At 38.4% G+C, this 22,167-nt stretch overlaps 4 protein-coding genes across 5 annotated transcripts; 1 reads left to right on the forward strand and 3 right to left on the reverse strand.

The window, feature by feature from the left end:
• Positions 1-695: 695 nt before the first annotated feature.
• Positions 696-2,129, reverse strand: LOC132188683 (uncharacterized). The gene is made up of 2 exons (XM_059603207.2): positions 1,925-2,129; positions 696-1,717 (listed from the first exon to the last, which is right to left on the reverse strand). The coding sequence occupies exons 1-2, from the start codon at positions 2,072-2,074 to the stop codon at positions 1,076-1,078; spliced, it is 792 nt and encodes a 263-aa protein (XP_059459190.2). The 5' UTR covers positions 2,075-2,129; the 3' UTR covers positions 696-1,075.
• A 5,681-nt stretch (positions 2,130-7,810) lies between these two features.
• LOC132188684 (uncharacterized) lies at positions 7,811-11,940 on the reverse strand. Of its 2 annotated transcripts, none has more exons than XM_059603209.2 (3): positions 11,599-11,940; positions 8,877-9,050; positions 7,811-8,669 (listed from the first exon to the last, which is right to left on the reverse strand). In XM_059603209.2, the coding sequence occupies exons 2-3, from the start codon at positions 9,024-9,026 to the stop codon at positions 8,028-8,030; spliced, it is 792 nt and encodes a 263-aa protein (XP_059459192.2). In that variant the 5' UTR covers positions 9,027-9,050; positions 11,599-11,940; the 3' UTR covers positions 7,811-8,027. The 2 variants fall into 2 exon arrangements, with proteins under 2 accessions (XP_059459192.2, XP_059459191.2); XM_059603208.2 differs by having other exon boundaries at positions 8,877-9,089; positions 11,599-11,689.
• A 104-nt stretch (positions 11,941-12,044) lies between these two features.
• Positions 12,045-14,914, forward strand: LOC132188682 (Tetratricopeptide repeat (TPR)-like superfamily protein). The gene has a single exon (XM_059603206.2). The coding sequence runs from the start codon at positions 12,248-12,250 to the stop codon at positions 14,648-14,650; it is 2,403 nt and encodes an 800-aa protein (XP_059459189.2). The 5' UTR covers positions 12,045-12,247; the 3' UTR covers positions 14,651-14,914.
• A 121-nt stretch (positions 14,915-15,035) lies between these two features.
• Positions 15,036-17,279, reverse strand: LOC132187247 (putative inactive purple acid phosphatase 29). Its single transcript, XM_059601494.2, has 4 exons — positions 16,924-17,279; positions 16,434-16,828; positions 15,875-16,325; positions 15,036-15,365 (listed from the first exon to the last, which is right to left on the reverse strand). Exons 1-4 carry the CDS (start codon positions 17,192-17,194, stop codon positions 15,331-15,333), a joined length of 1,152 nt encoding a protein of 383 aa, XP_059457477.2. The 5' UTR covers positions 17,195-17,279; the 3' UTR covers positions 15,036-15,330.
• Positions 17,280-22,167: the final 4,888 nt, after the last annotated feature.

The following is a 22,167-nucleotide window of genomic DNA, read 5'->3' on the forward strand; positions in this document are numbered from 1 at the left end:
AAAAAAAAAAAAAAAAAAATTTAACCAAACCAAAAACGCGTGCTCTTTAATTTTAGGTTTCTTTTCATTTTTCCCCCACTTTCCCAAATTCTCCCGCCCCTTCTCTCTCCTAAATTTCCCCACCCCCTCCCACCCATCACCACAACCGGCCACCACCATTCAGTGGGTACGAAGCAGACACACCGCCGCCCACCACTGGCCCTTTCCCCTCTACCCTCTCTCCCAAACCCCCAAAAGTCTTCCCTCCACCCTCTTCCACCCAACAGCGCCGGCCACCACCAAGCAGTGCCTCCGACCACCACCAATTTCCGTCGAATGCCAACCATCCGGCTGATCTATCTCAACCTCACGCGGTTTGGTTGCCTCCACCCACCGAACAACACCCACACCATCTACCTTTGCTTACCACCGGTGACACCCACCCACAAGTCTTTTTTAATTTTGATTCTTTAGGTGTTTTGGTCCTCTCATCTAGGTTTTGCTTAGTGATTTTTGCATCATTGTATTTTTGTGGGTTACGTTTTGTGCTCAACCGGGGTTTTTCATTTTGATTCTTTAGGTCTTTTGGGGTTCTTAAATGAATCTTACTTATCAAAAGGGGAATCCAAATATATATATTTCCTTTTGAATTAGTGTTTGCATGTAAAATAAGTCGCAGTGAATGAATCATAATACCTATATTGATGTAATGTGTATGAGATAAACATGAATAGCTCTAAGTTTAAATATGAATATTTCATACATTGTATACTAATGATTTAGTATTGCAATTTAAGCAAATCACACATTCAACCAATAGTTGAGCAACCCTCGTAGCTGCAAAAGTATTCTCCCAAGCCAACACCTATCACCACAAAAGCTTGATCAACAAAATGTCATTTAATTTTCTAATCAGTAGCATTAATTCAAACGCAGAATTCCATTTCATAAAATGGCAATGTGACTGACAACTGATATATTGCTTCCAACATTATTGACAAAGGAGATGAGTTCATCAATCCTTTGAACATAAATGGTTTTATTGAAATTCCTATAAAATAAGCCACACTTGATCGATCAAGCTAGTCTTTTAATTTTACGTATTCCCAACTCTTCCAATCCTCAGATAAATAGGAAACTTCACAACCTTATGATCTTTTCCATCTTCATTCCAAGCACGCTTAAAATCCTCAACCACATCATCGCTCAAAAGCTCCACACCCTTCTCCCTCGCCGTCTGATACGCTGACCATGATTTTAAGTAAGTAAAATAATGATCTAAATCCATCAATTTTTCAGCTACAAACTCAAATGGCCCAGTGTGATCAACTCCATCCACTGGCTCGAACGGAAAATGGATGCTCCTATACTTGTCGTCCACTAATTTACGCGCCGGCTCCCAATAGGGTTCTACAGTAATACCGTAATAGGGTTTGAAGACCGAGTCGACCGAGTCATTGACTTCTGGCACGGTGTAGCACCATGCAGCTATGACACCATGAGGTTTTTTGAGTATCCATTTCACTTGTTGGTAGAAATTAGGGAGATCGAACCAGTGGAAGGCCTGAGCTATCGTCACAACATCCACGCTTGATTGAGGAGCAACTTTGCTTTCAAGCTCGGCTATAGACATGGTGGGAGGGGTTTGCTGGTATGTTATATTGGGTAGCTTTGAAGCAAAAGACAGCTGCTTTGGGCTTGTATCTGTGGCTATCACATTCTTGTACATCCCAGCTAGCTGCAAATCAAGTTGACAAATGTTGATCAAAAATTTCTCAGGGGAATTTGCATCTGCTCCCAAAATTTTAGGAGGCATTATATATCATATTCCAAAGACCTGATGTTTTAGTGATGATAGAAGTGCCCAAAGTGAATTTTGCCTAATATCCCATATTCAGAAAAAGGCTGCAACTTTTAGGAAGAGGAAAGGGAAAAGGAAACTCACAGATTGAGCAGCCTGACCGCTTCCGGTGCCGACGTCCCATGCAAGGTCTTTACAGGATGTCTTGGAAGCAATGAATTCAAACAATTCTGGAGGGTAACTAGGCCGACCTTCCGCGTAATTCTCCGCCTGTTTAATGAACAATTCTGCCATCTCTCCCTCTCTCCTCTCTATCTCCCGTTTTCAGGTTGTCAGGTTGGATCTATTCAACTTTGGCTGCCATTTATAGATTAAAAAAAAAAAAAAAAAAATTGAAGATAATTACGGATCAGACCCACGTTGCAAAATTTCTCAACTTTACAGGAAGGTTCAACCGAGGAAGGTTCATGGGTGCAAGTGTAATGATGTGTTAGTTTTGAGTGGAAAAAGCGTAAGGGTATATGTCACTAGAAAACGACTGCGTAAATGTGAGTTGCTGGAAAATTGACCCACTAATTTTTTATTTTTTTATTTATTTATTTTCACACCAATTTATTCTACAGTAAGAAAATTGTATCAGATGAATAATGACCAATAATTTAGTGAATTTTAATCCAGTGCATCAAAAATATGTAGTTTTTGGATTGGAATTTCCTAAAACTGGGTTGTCTGCATCTTAAGAGAGATGAATTGTAGAGTTCACCTATCCCGAATAGGTGAGCATAAAACTCTACATTGCTCTAGACAAGTGAACCCAAGATTCTCTCAGCCGATTCAATTGTCCTTTTTTATGAGATGGGTTTTTCAACACACATTAGAGATTGTTGGATAATGAATTGATTTCACAAGTCATGGTAGGCTCCATTTAGTTTTGGTTGCAACTTTGTGTCTTTTCTCCTGCACTCACACATCTTGATTTTTCCACGGAGAAACATTCTTGGCCGACTTTTATATTTTATATATAGCCATTCGGCCATTTTGGTGAAGGTGGGTAGTAGCTCCGTGTGAGAGAGAGCAACAACTTTGTAGAGAGAAAAACAGAGAAAGAGATGGGCAGCAGCTTCCAAGGGCTGCAAGCTTTAGGGAATTAAGATTTTTTCTCTTTTGTAATAAATTTTCTTTTATGTGAGTGTGAGCTTGGGTATATTAGGACTTTTGGGTTTGAGTAGTTTATTTGTACTACTCTTTGTACTCCATCTTTTGTTAGTAAATTTCTTTTTGATCGTCTTCGGTAGTGGATGTAGACTTGTTATCCGAACCACTTAAATTTTGGTGTCTTATGTGACTGGTTGTTATTTTCTATGCTGCTATTTTCCTGCTTTATTACTGATCTTATAATTATTTTATCTCAACAGAGGTAGTAGCCAAAATCAAATTTGGTGACAACTTATTTTCTCTTTGGAGAATTGGATTATTTGAAGAGAGGCAGGTCCAACTTGGTCTGCCTCACTAGTCAGTGCAGAATATAAGCACGTCATGGTTACAGAGAAAGAGGCTTTGTAATCACATCGGCACGCCAAGTTGTTTTGTAGCTAAACATCCAACAATCACCTAAAAATTCTTCTTATCCAAATGGCAAGCTCAAGATGATGTAATTCTGGTGGGTTGGGTAGTGGAAGAGGTTGATGAGCCCATTGATAGGGAAAGGTGGTAAGCTATTCTATTTCCCACCACACAGAAAGTACAACAGGTGTTTGATATAAATACATAGAGAGGAAAGTGAGGTGCTACAATGAAAATGAAAATAGAAAAGGAGAGTTACTCTTAGGGTCGGCCCAATGTATTTTTGGGCCTTAGGCGAAACTTTGAAATGAAGCCTTATTTCTTTTTTTAAGTAAAAAATATATATTTATTTTAATATTATTATTATATTTTATTTTAAAAATCATTCTTCTCGCTTTTTGGGATGCAAAATTACTGATTAAGTTTTTGTAATCAAAATTTGCTAACATCCATTTTTCAATTGATAATATGGCTAATGCATATAATTTCTCTTGTGACATTGTTGATCTTAGGTAGGATTTTATCAATTTTAATTTTGAAAAACTTCTTTCTGCAGAAGCAACTGTAACATGTGAAAAACGCTATGCCGACTCCAAAAACTTGTTTATCACAATTTATGCGGAATTAATATTATGAAGCAATAAACAATAATTCAATCACCCAAAATATATAAAGCAATAAAGAGACACACACAGATATTTTGGTTTCGAAGAGGAAACCTTTTAGAAACCGATCTAAAAGTAAAACCTCTCCGGGGCAGCCAAACCCAGGAAATTACTATCAAAAGATTATCTAGAGATTACAGACACTAGGAACACTTACAACCCTTTGCAAGACCTTGGCTCTGTAAGATTGACAAGCCTACAACTCGTCTCTTTGCTCACAATCTTCTTCAACGTGATTCTCCTTTACCGGACCCTTCCGATAGACTTCTCAACCGTAGATTTATCAAAGGAATAACTAAAACTCTAAGAGATTTAATTTAACGCTCACCACATATGATCTCTCTTAGCACAGCCTCCGACGAACTCTCTGGGGGTAAAAATTCGTACTTCTCTCTTCTATAATGATGTATATATACCCCCGACAAAACCCTAGACCTAACCTACTTAAAATCACGTTTTTGGGCCTAAAACTTACGGGGTGTCCGGACACGGCTTTGTGGAGCAAGATTTTAGTTTCTGGAAATGAGGTCCGGACCCTAGGAATTGCGGTCCGGACCCGGCCTGTCCAGTCTTGATCAACAGCTCCGATCGATAGGCGTTTGTGGTCCGATTGAGCTGAAATTTTGCAGGGACGTTCATAACACATGAATCTACATTATGAACGGTGGAGATCGGATTTTGAGCATTCTATATCAGTGTTTGAGCCCATTGAACAGTAACATCTGCATTTTGGAACTGAATTAAGCCAACATAAGAACTAACAAAATGTATTGTCAATAAAATTCTATAAGCGATACATGCATTTGGGAAAGAATCAAGTCTTTTTATATAATTTAATATGTCAATTGAAGCACTTTCTTGCATCAATATTTTTCCATTGGCCTGGGTCATAAATATTTGTAACAATAGAGTTAGATACATCAATAATATTTTCATTATCTTCTAATTCTTTTAGATGAATTTCTTGTTCATTTATGAGTTTTTTACCTAAATTATCCTCTATATTTTGTTTATTGCTAATAACAAATTTATTTAGAGCTTCTCTTTGAGATTCAATCAATTTCTCTGCTCTTCTTCTTCTTCTTCTTCTTCTTCTTTTTTTGTTTTATTTTTTATTTTTTAAGTTTTTCATATCCCGATGCATATTTTCTACTAGTAGACATGTTTGATTAAAAATATTAATTTTATATATATATATATATATATATATATATATATTTTCTGACTATAATAAAATAAATTATAAAAATAAAACAATAAATCATAGAGGCAAAGACTAGAGAGTTCTTAGAGATTTCTCAATTTGGAGAGGAAGAAGGTTTTGTAGAATTAGTATGAAGGTTCTTGATCTTCGAGAGAGCCAGAAAAATTGCAGGCTAGATAATAGATATAAGTGAAAGTTCTTTTTCTTATGTGAAATTCCAACAATAAAGAGACAAGAGACAGCCTACATTTCACTTTGAGAATAAACAATACTATTTGATTCCTCTTTTAATGTGAAATTCCATAACTCAGAGACAATTGATGTTGGTGATAGGTTTTTTAATAATATTTCATTCTCCAAATTCCACCAAAGAGACAGACATTGGTTTGAGAGTTTTTTTTTTTTTTTTTTCTGAATTATTATTATTATTATTTTATGCTGATCCTTATTAAATTGGGCCTTATTAAATTTTTTTGGGGCCTTATTAAATGGAGCCCTAGGCAACGGCCTAAGTGGCCTAGCCTTTGGGCTGGCCCTTTATCTACTGCTGCTGATATAAACATCAAGCGCAACCTCTCATTGCTTTGTAAACAAAATAGCAATTTTAACAATGATATTCGGTGTCCATTAGTTAAACTTCTAATCAATAGCATTCAACAGCAGAATTCCATTATATAAAATGGCAATGTGATCAACACAATTGATAGGGGAAATGGACTCAATACTCATTTGGAGCAAAATGGTTTAGTTCAATACCCCCACGCTGGAACTTGGGGGTAGTCCGAAACCTATACAAATTCTCTCCCGCCTAAAGTTTTAGTTATGTACTTAGGTCCCGTACCCTAGGCTGTTTGGATAAGTGGGCATTACAACCCCCTCTCTATAGAGACGACATCGTGTTAAGGAAAGACACGATCCACAAAATGTTGATCTTACCGTACAATGAATTCAATCTACACATGATTTATGGGATGTGTCTTTCCTCATATGTCTATGTAGAGGTTCCTTGTAAACATAAAAGTATTGAGAAATATCATAAGACATATATTCAAGAAATAAACATTTCTCTCATCTTCTTTGTTACGTGTTGATCTCATTTATCTTTTCAGAATCCTTAAGTCTTTAAATGAGGCTACCTGAATTACATGTAATTCAAACTGCTAATTGCAGAGCATTCTTATTCCTTAAAATATAACTACACAATTAAATGAGTAATGCTACAATATATTTCTTCTATTAAGTTAGTTTTACTCTTCCAATATAGTTTTATATTTTGGGGTCTGCATAATTTGGGACTATTAAACTTCATATACATTCGTGTGGCCTAATCCCAATAGGACCCCAAATTCCATACCTACGATGTCGTATTGGTAAATGCATTGGCGACTAAAGTGAATTTGGCCTGAATTGAATATTCCCATTTCCCATATACAACAAGAAGTTGCAATTTCTAAGAGGAAATGAAAACTCATAGATCGAGCAGCCTGACCGTTTCCGGTGCCGACATCCCACGCAAGGTCTTAAGAGGGTGTCTTGGAAGCAATGAATTCAAACAATGAATTAAATTGTGGGGCAAAATTATAATTTTATTTATTCAGACAATTTTGCCACTCGAAAGTTAAAAGTGTAAAAGTAAGTTCGTGTAATTAAGAGTAATGCTACGGAGTAGCAACCCATCGGTAACTCATCCGCATTTTTGCTAGTTAACTCAATCTGGGTTAACCAGCCTTCAAAAAAAAATAAAAAATTTAAAATTTGAACCAAACCAAAAATGCGTGCTCTTTAGTTTTAGGTTTCTTTTCATTTTTTTCCCTTCTCCCAAATTCTCTCGCCCCCTCTCTCCTAAATTTCCCCACCCCCTCCCACCCATCACCACAACCGGCCACCACCATCCAGTGGGTACGAAGCAAACACGCCGCCGCCCACCACTGGCCCTTTCCCCTCTACCCTCTTCCACCCAGCAATGTTGGCCACCACCAAGCAGTGCCTTCGACCACCACCAATTTCCGCCGAACGCCAACCATCCGGCCGATCTCTCTCAACATCATGTGGTTTGGTCGCCTCCACCCACCGAACGACACCCACACCATCCGCCTCTACCCACCACCGGTGACATCCACCCACAAGTCTTTTTTAATTTTGATTCTTTAGATTTTTTGGTTCTCTCATCTAGGTTTTGCTTAGTGATTTTTGCATCATTGTATTTTTGTGGGTTATGTTTTGTGCTCAACCAGGCCTTTTCATTTTGATTCTTTAGGTCTTTTGGGGTTCTAAAATGAATCTTACTTATCAAAAGGGGAATCCAATATATATATATATATATGGTCCATGGGGTTCCATTTATTTCCTTTTGCTTTAGTGTTTGCATGTAAAATAAGTCGGAGTGAATGTATCATAATACCTTTATTGATGTAATGTGTATGAGATAAAGATGAGTATTGTTAACTGTGTCGTCCATATTATATTTGAGTATTTCATACACTGTATACTGATGATTTACTATTGCAATTTAAGCAAATCACACATTCAACCAATAGTTGAGCAACCCTCGTAGCTGCAAAAGTATTCTCCCAAGCCAACAGCTATCCCCACAAAAGCTTGATCAACAAAATGTCATTTAATTTTCTAATCAGTAGCATTAATTCAAACGCAGAATTCCATTTCATAAAATGGCAATGTGACTGACACAACTGATATAATGCTTCCAACATTATCGACAAAGGAGATGGGTTCATCAATCCTTTGAACATAAATGGTTTTATTGAAATTCCTATAAAATAAGCCACACTTGATCGATCAAGCTAGTCTTTTAATTTTACGTATTCCCAACTCTTCCAATCCTCAGATAAATAGGAAACTTCACAACCTTATGGTCTTTTCCATCTTCATTCCAAGCACGCTTAAAATCCTCAACCACATCATCGCTCAAAAGCTCCACACCCTTCTCCCTTGCTGTTTGATACGCCGACGATGATTTTAAGAAAGTAAAATAATGATCTAAATCCATCAATTTTTCAGCTACAAACTCAAATGTCCCAGTGTGATCAACTCCATCCACTGGCTCAAATGGAAAATGGATGCTCCTATACTTGTTGTCCACTAATTTACGCGCCGACTCCCAATAGGGGTCTACAATAATACCATAATAGGTTTTGAAGACCGAGTCGACCAAGTCATTGACTTCTGGCACGGTGTAGCACCATGCAGCTATGACACCATGAGGTTTTTTGAGTATCCATTTCACTTGTTGGTAGAAATTAGGGAGATCGAACCAGTGTAAGGCCTGAGCAATCGTCACAACATCCACGCTTGATTGAGGAGCAACTTTGCTTTCAAGCTCGGCTATAGACATGGTGGGAGGGGTTTGCTGGTATGTTATATTGGGTAGCTTTGGAGCAAAAGACAGCTGCTTTGGGCTTGTATCTGTGGCTATCACATTCTTGTACATCCCAGCTAGCTGCAAATCAAGTTGACAAATGTTGATCAAAACTTTCTCAGGTGAATTTGCATCTGCTCCCAAAATTTTAGGAGGCATTATATATCATATACCAAAGACCTGATGTTTCAGTGATGATAGAAGTGCCCAAAGTGAATTTTGCCTAATATCCCATATTCAGAAAAAGGCTGCAACTTTTAGGAAGAGGAAAGGGAAAAAGAAACTCACAGATTGAGCAGCCTGACCGCTGCCGGTGCCGACGTCCCATGCAAGGTCTTTACAGGATGTCTTGGAAGCAATGAATTCAAATAATTCTGGAGGGTAACTAGGCCGACCTTCCGTGTAATTCTCCGCCTGTTTAATGAACAATTCTGCCATCTCTCCCTCTCTCCTCTCTATCTCCTGTTTTCAGGTTGTCAGGTTGGATCTATTCAACTTTGGCTGCCATTTATAGATTAAAAAGAAAATTGAAGATAATTACGGCCCATGTGATCATGTGAACCAGACCCACGTTGCAAAATTTCTCAACTTTACAGGAAGGTTCAACCGAGGAAGGTTCATGGGTGCAAGCATAATGATGTGTTAGTTTTGAGTGGAAAAGAGTGCAAGGGTATATGTCACGAGAAAACGATTGCGTAAATGTGAGTTGCTGGAAAATTGACCCACTAATTTTTTTTCACACCAGTTGATTCTACTGTAAGAAAATTGTATTAGATGAATGACCAATAATTTAGTGAATATTAATCCAGTGCATAAAAAAATATGTAGTTTTTGGATTGGAATTTCCTAAAATTGGGTTGTCTGCATTTTAAGAGAGAGAAATTGTAGAGTTCACCTACCCCGAATAGGTGAGCATAAAACTCTACATTGCTCAAGACAAGTGAACCCACAATTCCCTCGGCCGATTCAATTGTCCTTTTTTATTGGACGGGTTTTTCAACTCGCATTAGAGATTGTTGGATAATGAATTGATTTCACAAGTTATGGTGGGCTCTATTTAGTTTTGGTTGCAACTTTGTGTCTTTTCTCCTGCGATCACACATCTTGACTTTTCCTTGTTTTATTTCACAATCAAGTTTGCTCACTTTAGAAGAAGTATTTTGACTTTGCTTCCATGGAGAAACATTCTAGGCCGACTTTTATATTTTATATATAGTCATTTGGGCATTTTGGTGAAGGTGGGTAGTAGCTCCGTGTGAGAGACGGCAACAACTTTGTAGAGAGAACAACAGAGAGAGAGATGGGCAGCAGCTTTCAACGGCTGCAAGCTTTAGGGAATTAAGATTTTTTCTCTTTTGTAATAAATTCTCTTTTATGTGAGTGTGAGCTTGGGTGTATTGGGCTTTTGGGTTTGAGTAATTTATTTGTACTACTCTTTGTACTCCATCTTTTGTTAGTAAATCTCTTATTGATCATCTTCGGTAGTAGAAGTAGACTTGTTAAGCTGAACTACTTAAATTTTGGTGTCTTGTGTGACTGGTTGTTATTTTCTATACTGCTATTTTCCTGCTTCATTAGTGATCTTATAATTATTTTATCTCAACAGAGGTAGTAGCCAAAATCAAATTTGGTGACAACTTATTTTCTCTTTGGATAATTGGATTATTTAAAGAGAGGCAGGTCCAACTTGGTCTGCCTCACTAGTTAGTGCAAAATATAAGCACATCATGGGTGACAGAGAAAGAGGCTTCGTAATCACAATGGCACGCCAAGTTATTTTGTGGCTACACATCCAACAATCACCTAAAAATTCTTCTTATCCAAATGGCAAGCTCAAGAGGATGCAATTCTGGTGGGTTGGGTAGTGGAAGAGGTTGATGACCCCATTGATAGGGAAAGGTGGTAAGCTATTCTATTTCCCACCACACAGAATGTACAACTGGTGTTTGATATAAATACATAGAGAGGAAAGTGAGGTGCTACAATGAACATGAAAACATAAAATTAATTATAATTTTAATTATATAAAAATAAAAAAATTGTTGGGCGTGCATGATTGTTCATGCACGCCAGCGTTGTGTTTATCATTACCCTTTGCTTTATTACTGTTTGCATGTAAAATAAGTTGCAGAGAATGTATCCTTTTTTTTTTTTTTTTTTTTTTTTTTTTTTTGAAGAGTGAATGTATTTTATACCTTAATTAATTGATGTAATGTGTATGAGATAAACATGATTATTGTTAACTTTGTCGTTCATAGCTAAGGGTCTTTTCCTTTTTCTTTTTTCTTTTTTCTTTTTTTATTTTTTATTTTTAAAAATTTTTATGAATATTTTCAAACAATATATCCTGCTTATGATTTAATTTGACTAATTTTACGTTGCACCAAACACTCAAAAATTGAAAAAACCTTTTCCATAAAGAATTTTATGCCCAAACAAATGAGGGATGGTACTTTTCTTCAAATGGAGTGTCTATTAAACACGTATGTCTTGAGAGTATATGATTTCTTATGCGTATTTTTTCACTTGTTTTATTAAAAATTAAACTCAATAATTGAATGTTTCTATTGAAAACTGAAGAAAATATCACATAAACCATCATAAAACTGCAGCTAGGCCATCTTAGACAAGTTTATATAGAAAAACAAGTCCAAAATTTAATAGAAAATTAGTAAAATAAAACGAAAATGTTGGATCGAGTTTGAACGAGCTTGGATTGGCTGGCGAACGAATGTTTGTAGTTGTTGTAAGGAAAAGGGGAATCCAATGTTGTTGTAAGGAAATAAATGTTTGTAGTTGATTCTTAGTTGTTGTAACGAATCTTTAGGTTTTTTTTGGGGTTTTTCATTTTCATTTTGAGTTAACTGAATCAAAAAACCTAAAGAATCAAAATGAAAAACCCCGGTTGAGCACAAAGCATAACCCACAAAAATACAATGATGCAAAAATCACTAAGCAAAACCTAGATGAGAGAACCAAAAAACCTAAAGAATCAAAATTAAAAAAAGACCTGTGGGTGGGCGTCGCCGGTGGTGGGCAGAGGCGGATGGTGTGGGCGTCGTTCGGTGGGTGGAGGCGACCAAACCGCATGAGGTTGAGAGAGATCGGCCGGATGGTTGGCGTTCGGCGGAAATTGGTGGTGGTCGGAGGCACTGCTTGGTGGTGGCCGACGCTGCTGGGTGGAAGAGGGTGGACGGAAGAGTTTTGGGGGTTTGGGGGAGAGGGTAGAGGAGAAAGGGCCAGTGGTGGGCGGCGGCGCGTCTGCTTCGTACCCACTGGATGGTGGTGGCCGGTTGCGGTGATGGATGGGTGGGGGCAGGGAAATTTGGGAGAGAGAGAGAGGGGGCGGGAGAATTTGGGAGAGGGGGAAAAAATGAAAAGAAACCCAAAAGCGCACGCGTTTTTGGTTTGGTTTTAATTTTATTTTATTATTATTATTTTTTTTTTAAGAACCAGCAAAAATGCGGATGCGTTGCTGATGGGTTGCTGATGAAGTTCAGGCTCAAGAGCGCTACAACGTCAAGAATGGCTGTTCTGCTGCGGCCTCGGCCTCAGCCTCAGCATTCTGGTTTGTCTTTTGCGTGATTTTTTTTATTTTATTTTTTGATTTTTTTGTTAGAATTCACTGGTCGCAATGCGAAGCGCAGCGCAAGCCAGCAATGCGCCATGGAAGAATTCTCGTCGCCAAAACCCAAGCAGCAAGAAGCAGCCTCTCCAAAGTGGGAGACCTACTACTGGTGGCCTCCCTCACCAAAACCCTCTCCGACTCCGGCACTCGAAACCTCGACCCTTCTTCCATCCCCCTCTCGGAGCCTCTCCTCCTCGACATCCTCCGCTCCCACTCCCTCCACCCCTCCAAGAAAATCGACTTCTTCGACTGGTGTAGGTCGTCTCTGGGACCAAACTACAAACACACCGCCTGCGCCTACGTCCACATCCTCCGCATCGCTTGCCGCGCCGACCACCTCCACGAGATTCCTCGCCTCTTGCTTTCCATGAAGGAAGACGGCGTCGTCGCCGATTCCGGGACTTTCAAGCTCGTACTCGATGCGTTGATTCGGTCCGGTAAGATCGACTTGGCGCTCGAGATTTTGGATCACATGGAGGAGCTGGAGCTGGGGGCCACCACGAGCTTGGATCCCAACATGTATAACTCGGTTCTTGTGGCTCTGATTCGGAAAAACCAGGTGGGTTTGGCCTTATCTATCTTCTTTAAGCTTCTGGATGGTTCATCTTCAGTCCCCAGCTCCATTGCCTGTAACCAAGTGTTGGTTGCTCTTAGGAAAGCAAACATGAGGATGGAATTCAAACAAGTCTTTGATAAGCTTAGGGAGAAGAATAGGTTTGAGTTTGATACTTGGGGTTACAATATATGCATTCATGCATTTGGCTGTTGGGGTGACTTGGCTACCTCTTTAGGCCTATTCAAAGAAATGAAGGAAAAGAGTTTTGGGGGTTCTGGGGGATGGGGTCCAGATATGTGCACCTATAATAGCTTAATTCAGGTGCTATGCTTGGTTGGGAAGGTTGAAGATGCCCTAAATGTGTGGGAGGAATTGAAAGGATCCGGTCATGAGCCGGATGAGTTTATGTATCGAATACTTATTCAAGGGTGCTGTAAATCCTGTCGAGTGGAGGATGCAAGCAAGATTTTTAGTGAGATGCAGTACAATGGGTTTAGCCCGGATACTAATGTGTACAATTCACTCCTAGATGGGATGTTTAAGTCGAGGAAGGTCATGGAAGCCTGCCAACTGTTTGAGAAAATGGTTCAAGATGGTGTACGAGCCTCGTGTTGGACGCATAATATTGTGATTGATGGGTTGTTTAGGAATGGGAGGGCTGAGGCTGGTTACACTCTGTTTTGTGACTTGAAGAAGAAGGGTCGGTTTGTGGATGGTGTTACGTACAGCATTGTTGTGTTGCAACTTTGTAGGGAGGGTCTGCTTGAGGAAGCACTAAGATTGGTGGAAGAAATGGAAGGCAGAGGCTTTGTTGTTGATTTAGTCACTGTAACATCGCTCTTGATTGGGCTTCATAAGCATGGCCGGTGGGATTGGACAGAGAGGCTTATGAAGCACGTTAGGGATGGTAATCTGGTTGCTGATGTTCTTAAATGGCAGGCTGGTATGGAGGCTTCACTGAAAAATCCACAGAGCAAGATGAAGGATTATACGCCAATGTTCCCATCAAAAGGCGACCTTGGTGAGATTATGAGTTTAATAAGTTCTACAGATAGGGCGATGGACACAAACTTTGTTTCAGATGAGCCTAGAATTGGAGATGAAGACACTTCATCCACTGATATTGATCAGTGGTCATCATCCCCGTATATGGATAAATTGGCTAGTCAAATGAAGTCCACCGAGGATTCTTCTCAGCCATTTTCACTATCTAGAGGGCGAAGGGTTCAAACAAAAGGGACAGGCTCTTTTGACATTGATATGGTTAATACTTTCTTGTCTATATTTTTGGCCAAGGGAAAGCTGAGCTTAGCGTGCAAGTTGTTTGAGATTTTCAGTGATATGGGTGTTGACCCTGTGAGCTACACTTATAATTCAATGATGAGTACATTTGTCAAGAAGGGCTATTTCAATCAGGCATGGGGGGTCCTTAATGACATGGGTGAGAAGGTTTGTCCGGCAGATGTTGCGACATACAATGTGATCATCCAAGGCTTGGGGAAGATGGGAAGAGCAGATCTAGCCACTGCTGTTCTGGATAAGTTAATTAAGGATGGTGGTTATCTTGACATAGTTATGTACAACACCCTGATTAATGCGCTTGGGAAGGCTGGCCGGATTGAGGAAGTAAACAAGCTTTTTGAGCAGATGAAGACTAGTGGAATCAATCCGGATGTTGTCACTTTTAACACTCTCATTGAAGTTCATAGCAAGGCAGGCCGATTAAAGGATGCATACAAATTCTTAAAAATGATGCTGGATGCAGGCTGCTTGCCAAACCATGTTACAGACACGACTTTGGATTTTCTGGGAAAGGAGATTGAGAAATTGAGGTACCAAAAGGCATCAATCATGGGCAACAAGGATGATCCTTCTTGACGAAAATTTTGCTACCAAGGTTGGTTCAAGCATAATTTGCGACCAAGTATTTCTCTGAGGACTCAACTTAAATCCTTGTAGTATGAAGTTGAAACACATTTTGTTTTATGTGCCATTTTATTTTAGCTCATGGTCATGACAAAATCTTAATTTTTTGTCACAAAAGCTATTGTTTAATAAATTAGTAATGAAAGAGCTGTAGTCAAGGTTCTCATTCCTTGAGTGTATTGTAATCTTTAATCCAGTTGCTTTATGTGTGGTAATTCTGAGTTAAAGCCTAGTCATCTTCTCAGATTGTGTCTGTTGCATTGCACCACGCCCCCATGCCTCAAAATATTACACTAACTTACTACAAATGCATCACTATGTTCAAAAGGCAACCAGCTTTAATACACAAATATCCAAACTTTATTCAGACCTGAATACCATATTCGAACACAGAATCAAATACTTAATCATATTACAAAACTTCCTCCAGAACATCATGTAGCCTTGTAAGTTACCTCCTATAGTTTCAGTTATTCTCAAGATACGTATGCCAAACAGAATGTCTAGATAAATTTATAGTGTAACAATACATTAAAATGTTCCCATCAAACTAGTTCCAAAACTTTCTTCCTCACAGCCAACTTGTTATCAATGTACTTGTATATAGTAATTGTTTTTCATACGCCTGCTACTCAAGTGCCACCAATTTGTTTTTTTCTGCGGGGTTCTGTTCAGAGCAAACTAGAATTAGAAAATTGGGTAAAAACAGTTGACATCGAATGGAAAACAAGAATGCAGATAGATGCATCTGACAAGGATACTGAAACTGGTATTCATGTTTGATATTAGTACAGAGACATGCTATTTGTCCTCCCCATAATCATTTCTCTATATTAGTAACTAGTTTCTACACGTCACAGAAGCCAAAATGTGTCTTAAACAAGACAATATATAACAAACAACAAAAAGGAGGAAAATTGATTTGTGGTGTTTCCTATCTAATTTTCATGATGAAAGTAGGGCAAGGGCATTGGCAAGAATGGACTTCAAGCCTACAAGGAGACCTGGTCCTAGGTCTGTACCACCAAGAGAGAAGTGTAAACACAAAGGTTATGTTTTGGCATCAGCAGGGTATATCATGTAGATGTTCCTAGCAAATGCTTTTCTGTAAAGCTACAGGATAAGCTAAGATCACCATTAAGCAAAAAGCATGCATGGAACTTTAAGAAACCTTACCGGCAGAGGTCTTGCTCCAGAGGACCTGACCATCTATAGCCGTGAGATGCTTATCATCAAGGCGCTTCCATGTTTTGATCGACTTTACAGCTCCCCAACCACCCTTCTCTGTTTTCTCCAAGTTTGCTACCACCACTCTGGCTCTCCTTGCCCATCCAGCCTTCCCATAAGCATGGTATCCAAATCCCCCAGCATAACAGAGCTGTATATTGTTTAGCTTGCCACAGAAGTCATTGAGATGGTCATGGCCAGTGAAAGCTGCCTTCACATCCCCTGCAGCCACCATGGTTGTGAAGAAGCCAGAGTTCACAGAAGCAGAGCTAATGTTTTCCTGTCTCACACCAGTGAAGTTCGTCGACTCGAAACTCGCAAATTCCGGCAACGGAATGTGAAAGTATGCAAGCCCGGGTGCAGGCCCTTTCTGAGCCTCTGGCTTGTCCATGAATGCTCTCTGCAATGAAAACAGGTATGGTTGTTAAACAGATTATCATAAGTGTATTCTTGTTGTGATATTCTATACTTCCAATTGAAAAAATAAATAAAAATGTGAGATTAGTACCCGAAGCTTTGCAGAAGTGCGTTCAAACCAAAGTTGTTGAGAGGGTTTGATCCAACCATAGCCAGGGATGGAAGAAACAGTGGAACGATCTCCACTGTCAAGGAAGTACAGATTGAGAACCGACTTGTTTTCAAAGCCAGAGCCCTTAACACCACCAACCTCGATGTTATAGTTCCCAAAACCATCAATAATATGGGCTTCCACAGGATTGACCCGAGCCAGTGTGTTCTTCAGGCCAACAATATGTTTCATCACCCCTTCCCTTGAGAGGGTAGATTCCTGATCATGGTTCCCGAGAACAGCAGCCCACGGGATGTTGGATGAGATTGCCGGCGCAAATGCAGCATTCAAAGACTTGGCTGCATCCGTAGCGTGAAGCCCAAAGATGCTATCCCCTGTACCACAAAGGTTAACAGTAATTAATCGTATGCCTAAGTTCAATATCACTTGTTAAAAGGAAGCAGGCAGCATAAAGAAAAGACAAAGTTACCGGTGAAAACAATGAGATGGGGTTTCTCGGCGAGGATCATGCGGCGGACAAAGGCGGTTGTGTTGAGGTCGGAGCAAGAGGCGGCCTGACTGGGGAGCACGTTCACACAAGGCGTCGTCTTGCCGTTGGCAAAATGCATGTCCGCCACTTGCAGTATCTTGAACTCCCCATTTTTCCCGAACCGGAGTTGTTGTTCCACAGCGAAGCCCCCGATCGGAACCCAGTAAAGACAAAGTACTGCCACCGTCGTCAACTTCCAACACTCTTTCATTTTTCTTCTTCTTTTTTGGGTTTCCTTTTTCCTTGTTTCCAAAGTTAAAATAAGCCCACAAAATTCCCTCCGACGACCGACTACGTCAAGTGTAACAGTTCTGTTCTAATAACAGCTGTTATGAATGCCAATATGAAAAGGAAAGAGAGAAAGAATAGAAAGAATGAATGAATTGACTATTGAACTAGGTATTTCGAGGATACCTAAACCTCCTTGAGTATTCGAGGACTCCTCCTCCAAGTTCACAATGAACAATTATCTCAAAAGCTACTGATTACATTCTCATTTAGACTATTTATACATCCTCTCCTAACTAACACTTCAACTAACTCTCAACTAACTAAACTGTATTATAACCTTCCCAACTAACTAAACTATATTATAACAGTACCTATTACATCTACTTTAACCCATTACATTACCCGCTCCTTTAAAACACCTTGCCCACAAGGTGTGCAATTGAAAGAAAGCTGCCTATTACAAGTGAATACAAAGAATATTGAAATACAAATGCAGCCTAGGGTCAAAATGCAGGCCAAAAGCCCAAACCATTGTCTGATATTTGTTTGCACTTCCCCACCTTCGCACTATTCAGCTTTCCAAGCAAGCCAGCTCACGTGAGCACACACTGCCCAAGTCTGACTTCCACAATGCCCAATTCCACCATTTGCAACACAACCGTGACAGCACACACATCTCTCCTCACACTTTTCTTTTCTTTTTTTTTCTTTTTTTTTTTTTTTTTTTTTTCTTTGTCTGTCGCACACTAGCACCTTCTGTTGTATGCCATTGAAAGAAAGCTGCCAAAGAAACACAATGCAGCTCAAGGCCCAATACAGTCCAAAGCCTAAACCTTCCCACATTCTTTTTCTTCCAGCGCCATCGATGCCTCAAGCCAACCAGATACTTCAGCAACTCAAAATGCTGAGTTGCCCAAGAGATTGATGAATGGACACGCTCACGACAATAGTTTGCAACCCGGTCACCGATTAGCATTTGAACAGGAATCTTAAGAAAACGAGGTACCACATCAACTGCATCTTCCATCTCGGGTCTTCTTCCCCACATAGATGTAAATCCCCAAAGAGGCACATAATCCACCTCAAAAACACTGCGGCTAAATGTTCCATTCACCGCTCTTTCCAGAGGCAACTGAAGAAGAGCTGCAGATGGCTTTGGATCAGAGTCATCGCCCATCTCTTCCTCAAGACTCACAGCCACAGCAACAGGATCACTCACAATCTTTGTCTCATCATTTGGTTCCACTGGATTGCCGGCCTTAGCAACAACATCAACACCGCATAAACTCCGCCCAGTTTCTATGGAACTCTGAGTTCCTACATCAGAATAAGCCTCAAGAAGCAAGATTTCCTCTCCACACAAACTATTGTTCTCACTCGTCACTGAAAGAGAACAAGAGCAATCAAGAATCTGATCACCCTCCAATGACAATGAATCATCTTCCTCTCTTCCCGAGGCTACTATCACATCATCCCCAGAACTTCTGGCAGCATTATTAGAAGGAAGTACATTCCATTGGTGTTTAGTACTCTTTCTGAAATTGAACATATAATCCTCTTGGATTTTGGCTAAAGAATAAGCATCCACCAAAGTCCTAGGTTTGAACATCTTTACTGCCAATCTAATTTCATCTTTTAACCCCCCCATAAAATAACTCAGTTTATGTGCTTCAGGCAAATCAGCCACCTTATTGGATAAAACTTCAAACTGTTTTTTATATTCTTCCAAAGATCCTTCTTGTTTCAACTTTGACAATGTTTCCATAGGATTATCATAAGACCCCATACCAAATCTAATCTGTAATGCTCTAGCAAAATCATCCCAAGTAGAAAAAGAATGCGACTTATGTAATTCTTGAAACCAAATTAAAGCTGTACCTTCCATATGAAAAGAAGAAATCTTCAGCTTCTTTATTTGCTCTGAAAATGAGCTTCCTTGATGTTTCGTTAAAATATATTTTTTAGTTATCTACCGTTTAATAAGTTCATAATTCAGAATAAAGTACTAATTTTTAATAGCTAGATTATTAGATTAATTACAAAGACAAATGAAATGCAAGATCCTAACTTGACAAAGCTGTATTCAACAACCACAAAGAAAAACAAATCAGGGATGATTACTTGGACTTGGACAAAGAGTCAAAGACGACTTGGACCCAAAACATAAGATTGGTTTCCACTTTGCACCGTGACTCGTCTCCCTAATTCAACATACCAAAACAAGGACGAATGTGTAAGTTCACATTCGCAAGTTCGCAACCGGTATGGGGTCTTTTTTTAAGATATTATTATGCCTTTGCAAATTGGTTTGCTTATGTTTGTTTAGGAATTTCCGGATGATGGATTAGTTTAGAATTAGGACTATAAGTTTTAATGGATAGGGCCAAAATTTCTACTCGCAAAGGACCAAGTAGGCTGAATATCAAATTGCAGCTCGTACAATTTTTTTTTAACAAATTTGGGTTTTTGGTGAATAATTTTAGAAGTTACTATTGTATCGTTTTTGTATCAGTATAAGAATATGGTGGCTTTTAAAATTATCAGTAATTTAAAATTTATTAATGATCAATGACGAGTCTAATGATGATTTTAAAAGTAACATCATTTTTAGAGGGATCCGGCTTTTATGTAGTAGTACAAACTACCGCATAGATGCGGTTATCCAAGACTAGTGCAGTTTTGGGAAGGGAAAAAATAGGTTTTTTTAAAAACATAATAAACAAGTCATTAAAAATTATATAAAAAAAAAATCAATAATTAAAAAACTAAAAATATTAAAAAAAAAAAAAAAAAAAGTGGCTAGACCCACCTCGCATTGCCGGTCTGGGGTTGGACAAACCACCCCCATGGCTATTGGGGGTGGTCCAACTACCCTCAAAAGGGCAAAAGAAAAATTAAAAAAAAAAAACAAAAAAACAAAAAATTAAAAATGGATTTGATTTTTGGGGGTGGCCGAACAACCCCCAAGGGCCTTGGGGGTTGATCGGCCACCCCTATACCAGCTGTGGGGGGTGTCCGAAACCACTCCTAGGCCAAACGAGGGTGGCTTGGGGCCTTTGGGGGTGGTTTCGGCCACCCCCTACGGCCGATATGAGGGTGGCTCAGCCATCCCCAAAAACTAAACCACCAATTTTTTTTTTTTTTGGCCTTTTTGGAGTTGGCCGGACAACCCCAAAGGCCATGAGAGTGGCTCATGGTGGGGGTGGTTCAGTCACTCCAGGACTGGCCATGTGCGGTGGCTCTAGCCACCCCATTTTGGCCAAGGGGTCATCCCTTTATTTTTTTATTTTTTATTTTTCCTAGTTTTTAGTTTTTTAAAGTTTTTCAATTGTTTTAATATTTTTAATTATTAGTTTTTTTATATATTTTTTAATTCCTAAATAATTGTTTATTATGTTTTTAAAATTTTTTTTTAATAAAAAAAAAACTATTTTTTCCCTTGGTGCAGTTTTGGATTTGCCCTTCCGAATTTCTTAAAATAACACTAGAGAAACATTTAGCATTACACTCCCTTCAATTTCTTCCTATCTCATCCATCTTTTTCTTGTCTTCTTTTTCCCTACAAAAGATGGGAGTAAAGTTTACGTCTTTTTCTAGTCATCAAACCCAAGACATTTGTGAACTCGTTGTTCATAACAGGTATACGAATACACCAATCAATGTATTCAAATAATTTATGTTCTTATTAAAACATGTAATATTTTACATGCATTCTTAGTAGAATTATCATAACACGTTTTTCTTTTTTACAAAAAAAAAAAAATATAAAATATATGTCGGTTTAATAAACTTAATCAATTAAGTGTTTGTGATTACGTTTGAAAAATAGAGTTTTAAGTTAAAAAAAGTTTTTGGGCAAAAGCTTTATTTTTAAACTTTTGTCAAAAGTGTTTTTTTTTTTTTTTTTGCCATTTTTAAGTTTTTTGGACCCTTAAAAGGGTTTTTAATTTTTTTATCAAACGAGAATTTGTTTCAAATAAGTTTTTTTAGTATTAAAAGTACTTTTAGGCTCTTCAAACCCAACCCCAAACAAACCCTAAATCGACCCAAAAAAAAAGTGTAATTTATCCCTTTAATTAAGTACACATTACCAGTCAGGCACGGCACGGCAAAGAGAGGGCGTCGTCGCCGATTCCGGGACTTTCAAGCTCGTACTCGATGCGTTGATTCAATCTGGTAAGATCGACTTGGCGCTCGAGATTTTGGATCACATCAGTGGCGGAGCCAGTCATTTTATATTGGGGGTGCCACTAAAATTATTTTTGCATCTTACAAATTTTCTTTACCCTAAAAATTTGGTAATTCACACAATATATGTATTACAAAAAATACCTATAAAAGTTCATAAATATGTGCTCAAATTGATATATTAAAAATGTAACATGTCGACATTATATCAAAAAAAAAAAAAAATGTCTAGAATTTTTTGAGGGTGCCGTGGTTTAAAACAATTTTTTGAAGGTGCCGTGAGTTAAAACAAAAAAGAATTTTGAGGGTAAAAAGAATAGAATTTTTTATAAAAAGATTTCTTTTATTTTTTATTTTTTATTTTGAGGGTGCCGTGGGTTAAAACCAAAAATAAAATAATTAAATTAAATTAAAATCGGCACCCCCAAGGGGCAACGTGGCTCCGCCATTGATTTACTTTTTATATCATATCATTTATTTTTTACTACTATTCAAATAAAGAAATTATTACAAAACAAAAATTTTCACTTTTCAATATCATTATTTTTACTTTTCTATACTAATTATTATTCTCTTTTTTTTTTCTTTTTTTTTTTCCACAAATTGATAACAAACAACTCCTAGGTTTCATTTGGCAAAGGCCTTTGAGACTTGATACTATTATCTTACTTTTTCATTTTTTTCAACATTCTTACTTTTTATATTACATCAATCACTTTTTATTACTGTTAAAAAAAAATCATTACAAAACAAAAAAATTTTACT

Source organism: Corylus avellana, chromosome 6 (genome assembly GCF_965113065.1).
Source record: "Corylus avellana chromosome 6, dhCorAvel1.hap1.2, whole genome shotgun sequence".
In the NCBI taxonomy this organism is placed as follows: Eukaryota; Viridiplantae; Streptophyta; class Magnoliopsida; order Fagales; family Betulaceae; genus Corylus; species Corylus avellana.